General features: G+C 38.3%; 2 protein-coding genes across 2 annotated transcripts; both read right to left on the bottom strand.

The window, feature by feature from the left end:
• Window positions 1–1,006: 1,006 nt before the first annotated feature.
• Window positions 1,007–2,071, bottom strand: LOC112006130 ((+)-cis,trans-nepetalactol synthase NEPS1). Its single transcript, XM_024038429.2, has one exon. The coding sequence runs from the start codon at window positions 1,897–1,899 to the stop codon at window positions 1,114–1,116; it is 786 nt and encodes a 261-aa protein (XP_023894197.1). The 5' UTR covers window positions 1,900–2,071; the 3' UTR covers window positions 1,007–1,113.
• A 3,220-nt stretch (window positions 2,072–5,291) lies between these two features.
• LOC112006120 ((+)-cis,trans-nepetalactol synthase NEPS1) lies at window positions 5,292–6,302 on the bottom strand. The gene has a single exon (XM_024038420.2). It carries the CDS (start codon window positions 6,245–6,247, stop codon window positions 5,450–5,452), a length of 798 nt encoding a protein of 265 aa, XP_023894188.1. The 5' UTR covers window positions 6,248–6,302; the 3' UTR covers window positions 5,292–5,449.
• Window positions 6,303–6,566: the final 264 nt, after the last annotated feature.

Here is a 6,566-nt window from a genome sequence, read left to right as displayed (position 1 = left end):
GAAGCAAGAAAGTAATTGCACGTGTAAGGAATCCTAAAGAGATCCCACCTCCTCATGAATTTATCATGAATCAGGGTCTTTTTTTCTGCAGACTCCAAGGAATGACTAAATTGGTCATGGAAGGACGTGTAATTTGTAAGGGAGAAACAGTTAATCATCTGTATTCTGCACTAAACAAAACCAGATGTAAACGAATTGTCATTGTAATGAAACAAGCAAATGGCTGAAAATTTGCTTCACTACCTTACCCATATAAGCAAAATACAATAAAAAGCGTTCCAACTGCAAATCCCGGCACTGACATAGCAGAATTAGGAATTAATTGCATCTTAATTCAATCCTATCTACATAATGACCAACTTTGCTTCATTGAAGACTGTTACACACTACAGGTTAGATAATGCAATCCTTATGACTAATTTCCCACACCGTTTATTATAGGCAAAAGATCCTATAAGACTAACTTAACAGTAATTGTGATATATCTGTAATAAAAATTTTTAGATTTAGTAGCTTGACTCATAAAATGGCTCGATTGTTTTAATAATTTTACCTTAAGGGGTGCCTTTTGCACCTATTAATAGAACTCATTTATGAAACAGAAAGATGAATGAGACTGAGCTCACCACAAATTGTGGTCCACAAACCACCATAGACTTATTGGTCTAGTCTATCAAGTGATGGATAGCACGAGAGTATGACATCTTAAACGGAGAATGCCAGATGGGCTTACTTGCTACTACCACAACAATTTACTCCAGGTTCCCTTGCAACTCAACACTCCATGCTTGTAACTTGTAAGTTGCCTAAAAGCTTGCCCTCATTGTTTACAATGGTTTAGGGCGTGAGTGAGCTCTTCTTTACAGCATTTAGTTGTATATTTACAACTTTTCACCAGATAAGCAATTTGTAGACTACTTATTTCTTATCACATGATCTATTTTCTAATAATGAAACCTGTTAAATTAGTAAGATATAAAGTAGAACAAAAAAATAGAAAAGAAAATTTGCATAAAAAACTTTCCTTAAAACTTATTTTCTTCAAGCCTACATGGTTGAAGTTAAATCTCTTTGCTTTCCATATCAATTAAAACAATACTCATTGGAGCTTGGTTACCTACTACCTAATTGGCCTCCATCAACCTTCAAGTCAAGTCCAGTGACAAAACCAGAATCATCTGATGCAAGAAAGAGCACAGCATTGGCAACATCTCCCACCTTCAACACAACCCCTTTTAAGGTTGAAGTTGACTCAGAAATCTTCTCCACTTGCTCTGCATCTTTTCCAAATGCACCACATGACATTGGTGTAGCCACCACAGAGGGTGAAACACAGTTCACTCTAATCCCATGCTGCCCAAGTTGCACACTTGCCGCTCGAACCAGACCCAGCACTGCGTGCTTTGACATGCAATAATCTGTGAACAGATTTCTACCTTGGCTAGCGGCTACGCTTCCTGTGCATATTATGCTCCCCTTCACGCGCCTCTCAACCATCACACGCGCCGCGTGTTTCACACACAAAGCCATGCCACGCGCGTTGATTTTGATCACTTTGTCGAACCCTGAAAGGTCGAGCTCGAGGATTTTCTGATCAGAGCTACTCGCTGTCCCAGCGTTGCTGAACATGATGTCGAGCTGGCCATGTTTCTGGACAGTTGATTCAACCATGTTCTTGACTTGGTCTTCATCGGAAACATCACAGTGCACGTATTGGCACTTGTCTATGCCTATGATTGTGGCTACTTGGTGACCCAGTTGGTCTTGGATATCGGCGATCACAACCATGCGTGCACCATGTTGGGCAAAAAGGTGAGCCGTAGCCTCGCCTATGCCGCTTGCGCCACCGGTGATTATGGCAACTTTGCCTTGTAGCTTCTTGTTGGAGGATTCTGTCATTGCAAACTTTGCAATAACGGGCAAATCATTGAGATTGCTACTTTTATTGGCTTTTTTTGGAAGATGATAAATACTGGACAATCTACCAAATCAGATTGGACAATAATATCGATGTGGGCGCTCATAAGCCTCATATGGGCGGTGGAATGTTAGGTAGATAGAATAATTGAGGAGAAGAGTAAAATCTCAGCAAATTTTGATATCCATAATTTATAATTGGTCAGATGTTGATGTTGCTTAAGTCTGAAAAAAGCACACATAATACTCTCTTTAATAGAACAAAAAACAATATAAAAAAACTCTAAATTTTATTAATAATAATTTGACTTTTTTTGGATACTACAAAACATGTAAATACTAAGGAAATAAAACTTTAGGAAGATTAGGAAACTATCTGGAACCCTAATTCACATTAATCATGAGATTAGGTCACAAAATACTGAATCTTACCAAAAATAGTAAAATTAAGTTAAATACAAAATCATAAACTACTAACTAGGGGTGTCTAGACCTGATCATGGCCCAAAATACTAACCAACCCGCCCAACATCAACCCGATTTCAGCCCGAACCGAAGCTCCAATTGGTCGGCGGTGGGTCTTAGATTCCAAGAATTGACGCTAGTAGGTTGAGTGGCGAGTTTGCTTCTCCAAAACTTGAGCAACCCGAAACCGACTGGATCTATATAAAAAAATCTGGCAAAATCCAATAAAATCAAGCTAGATTCAATGAGATTTAGACGAGATCTGGCGAGATCCGAACTAGATCTAGTGGGATTTAGCCAGATCCAGCCAATCCCAGCAATTTTTAGAGAAAAAATGTAGATTCTGGCAACTTTTTGCTGCTTTCTGGTGACTTTTTCTAGATTCTTGCAACTCTCTCTAAATTTCGATGACATTTTTCTGATTTTGACGATTGATCGAATCGACCAACACTCATCCTCACTTGAAACTGACTCAACCGACTGATGCTAGCAATCGGTTTTGGGTTTTATCGCCCTTCACTCGTGTAGTGACTCAAAACGGGGGTCTTGCATTTCATGGAATCCCACATCGCCTCGGGAAGCATATAAAAATATGTTTATAATAAATGACCTCCCTTTAATGTGTAGAGGTCTTTTCTCCCACTACTATGTGCTTTGGGGGAGAACAAAATTGTGAGGGGTATAGGTCCTAAAGCGGACAATATCTATATAGTTGGGGCAAAGTCGTTACAACCTGACATAGGCAGGTTGAGTCTGGGTTGGGTCCAAAACCAACCCGACCTGACCCATGGATAAGCCGACTACTAACCTTAAGGGTTCTCCCAAAACAAGCGGGGACCTTATTCTGACTTTTGAGAAAAAAGTTATTAAGGAAACAAAAACTACTAAAAAGGGCAAAAGATTTCCCAAAATTAGGGCACACATTGTGGCAAAGTGACAACTATTAATTAGAAGACCGTTTCCATACAACCTACAAATTTGCATACAATTCCGACTCCGTCACACAAATGATTTTTACTAGTGTATTTTTGCCTTACGCTGTGATTTCGAGTATCCCTGATGTTTCAAGATGGCCATGACGGTCTGTTCTATGTTAGTTTTTAACTTCTCTATGTCATCATTATTTTAGACATTAGTGTCACCAAATACACCAACAATAGAAAATTTGTTTTTTTTTAATATATATTTTAGAACGTTTACTTGGTAGGTGGATCATTTCCATTTGATCTGATCTTATATCTATTATCTGATCTATCTTAAATCTAATATCTTACCTGAGAATATATATAAAGAAAAAAATTTCACTTTAACTCTATTGTTTTGGGGTAATAATAATTAATCAATTAAATTTTTAGCTTTCAAAATGTAACAAATAAAATCTTATGGTTATATTCCTGTAATATCGTGTACTTAAAATTAATTGCAAAAAACAAAGTTCATTGTCGTTGAGTGGAAAGAGAGACACTTGCATTCGGTTTTAGCTCTTTCCAAGTCTTACTTCTTAAAACTGCACTAAATATTTTAAGCCTCAAAGGTATTGTTGATTTTCAATAGTTGATGCGCAAGCATAGAAGTTCTTTGTCTATATTGCATCTCTAATACTCAAACTTAATAATAATAATAATAATAATAAAACACTGATGACAGCAAGGCAAGCATTCAAACTAAAACTGAAGGATAGAGGCTTCAATTGGTTAGACGAACAAACATATTATGAACCAAAAGGGGAATAACCATGAATCTATGATGGGTACCAGGCTTGAACCAACAAAGTGTTCACCCTCTTTTACCTAGAATTACTGTCAACTCAGTTGAGCCCACCACAAATTGTGGTCTGTATACAAAGAATGTGAGAGGGATTGATAAATTGTACCCATTGACTTAATGGTCTTGTCTATCAAGTCTTTGATAGAATCAGAGTATGGCATCTTAACCATTGAATGCAAGAGGGGATTACTTGCCACTGCCACAATAAAGCTCATTACTGAGCTTTAATCTACTATGGGCTGAAACCACACTCAGGTTATGCAGACACTTTGTAACTTATACTCTGTTTGTTTTAAAGTGAAAATATATTTGAAATTTTTTTTTTCATCTTCAAATATTTGTTTGTATATAAATGTAGTCAAATTTGTAAAATATTTTTTAGTTGATGGTAAAATATTTTATAAAAAGTTGTAAAACTTTGTAATTTTACAATTTTGTTAAAATATTTACAAAAACATACAATGGCTTCACCTCTTATCCTTTAGCAGTTAGGTCACCGGTCCGGTGGGTTGGGTAGCCAGTGCCAGTAGTTTGATGGCTGGAGTTGCCGCTCCAACGATTGGTGCTTGAAGTCTGGTCACTTGAATCGGCATTTTGACAACCGATGCCGGTAGTTTGATCACCAAATACACCATTCCGGTGACCATTTTTGGAGATCCGATAACCAAAATTACTATTCGAGCACTACTAGTGCTGGTGGTCTCATCATTGATGGCAACGCTCCAGTGTAGATCGTGGAAGCCATCGTTTCGGTTGCTGGTTCGGGTGATCTGGTCACTAAACATTCGGCACCAATAATTCTGATGGCTGTTCCACTCGTTTTGATGGTTTTATTGAAAAATTTTGAAAATATTTTACTGAAAATTTCTTACATGTAATAAATATTTTACTTCAAAAGCGTCAATTTGCTGGAACCGAAGAGTACTACCTTAGACCAAGCAGGGGAAAAAATCATTTGGTACATACATGTAAGTTGCCTAAAAGCTTGACCTTGTTCTTTACAAAGGTTCAGGGAGTGAGTGAGATCTTCTTTAAAGCTTTTAATTTTATATTTACAAATGTTTACCAGATAAGAAATAGTAGACAACTTATTTCTTACAGGATCTGTTTTCTAATATGAAATCAGTTATATTTGTGAAATATAAAATAAAACATATGATTTGCATTTAATATTTGTGAAATATAAAGTAGAACCTACTCCCTGCAGAACTTAAACAAGGTATACAAACTTTTCCTTCAACTTATTTTGTTACAAGATGGTAAAAATTAACACCCTTTGCTTTCCATCTCAAAACAATACTCATTGGAGCTTGTACCCACTCCCTAAGTGGCCCCCATCAACCTTCAAGTCAAGTCCAGTGACAAAACCAGAATCATCAGATGCAAGAAAGAGCACAGCATTGGCAACATCTCTCACCTTCAACACAACTCCTTTTAAGCTTGAATTTGGTTCAGAAATCTTCTCCACTTGCTCTGCATCCATTCCTAATGCATCACATGACATTGGTGTAGCCACCAAGGAGGGTGATACACAGTTCACTCTAATCCCATGCTGCCCAAGCTGCACACTTGCTGATCGAACCAGACCCAGCACTGCATGCTTTGCCATACAATAATCTGTGGATAGCTGTCTACCTTGGCTAGCGGATATGCTTGCCGTGCATACGATGCTCCCCTTCACGCGCCTCTCAACCATCACACGCGCCGCGTGTTTCACACACAAAGCCATGCCACGGGCGTTGGTTTCAATCACTTTGTCAAACCCTGAAAGGTCGAGCTCGAGGATTGTCTGATCAGAGCCACTCAGAGTCCCAGCGTTGCTGAACATGATGTCGAGCTGACCATGTTTCTGGACCGTTGATTCAACCATGTTCTTGACCTGGTCTTCATCGGAAACATCACAGTGCACGTATTGGCACTTGTCTATACCAATTGATGTGGCAACTTGGTGGCCCAATTGGTCTTGGATATCGGCGATCACGACCATGCGTGCACCATGTTGGGCAAAAAGGTGAGCCGTAGCCTCGCCTATGCCGCTTGCACCACCAGTGATTATGGCTACTTTGCCTTGTAACTTCTTGTTGGAGGAGTCTGTCATTGCAAACTTAGCAATAATGGGCAAAGCATTGAGATTGCAACTTTTATTGAGTTTTTTTGGAAGATGATAGATACTGGACAACGACAATCTACCAAATCAGATAGGACAATCTATGGATATGGGCGCTCAGAAGCCAAATACTTGTATATGAGTTATTTTAGCTTCACCTAAACATAAAAATACATGCTGCAGTGATGTTATAGGTAAAATTTTTTTAACTTCTTTTTACAGTACACCAAGTTTTTAGATCTGGACTCTTCATTGAACCGTAAAAGGAGAAGGTTCAAAATTTTGAGGTCGAACTAAAGTCGAACCGTGA

The sequence above is a fragment of the Quercus suber genome, unplaced genomic scaffold (assembly GCF_002906115.3).
Source record: "Quercus suber isolate HL8 unplaced genomic scaffold, Cork oak 2.0 scaffold_228, whole genome shotgun sequence".
Lineage (NCBI taxonomy): Eukaryota > Viridiplantae > Streptophyta > Magnoliopsida > Fagales > Fagaceae > Quercus > Quercus suber.
This window is presented reverse-complemented; position numbering and strand designations above follow the sequence as displayed.

Coding starts and splice junctions, on each gene's coding strand:
- LOC112006130 (XM_024038429.2), bottom strand. CDS start 1,899: ATGACAGAATCCTCCAACAAGAAGCTACAAGGCAAAGTTGCCATAATC.
- LOC112006120 (XM_024038420.2), bottom strand. CDS start 6,247: ATGACAGACTCCTCCAACAAGAAGTTACAAGGCAAAGTAGCCATAATC.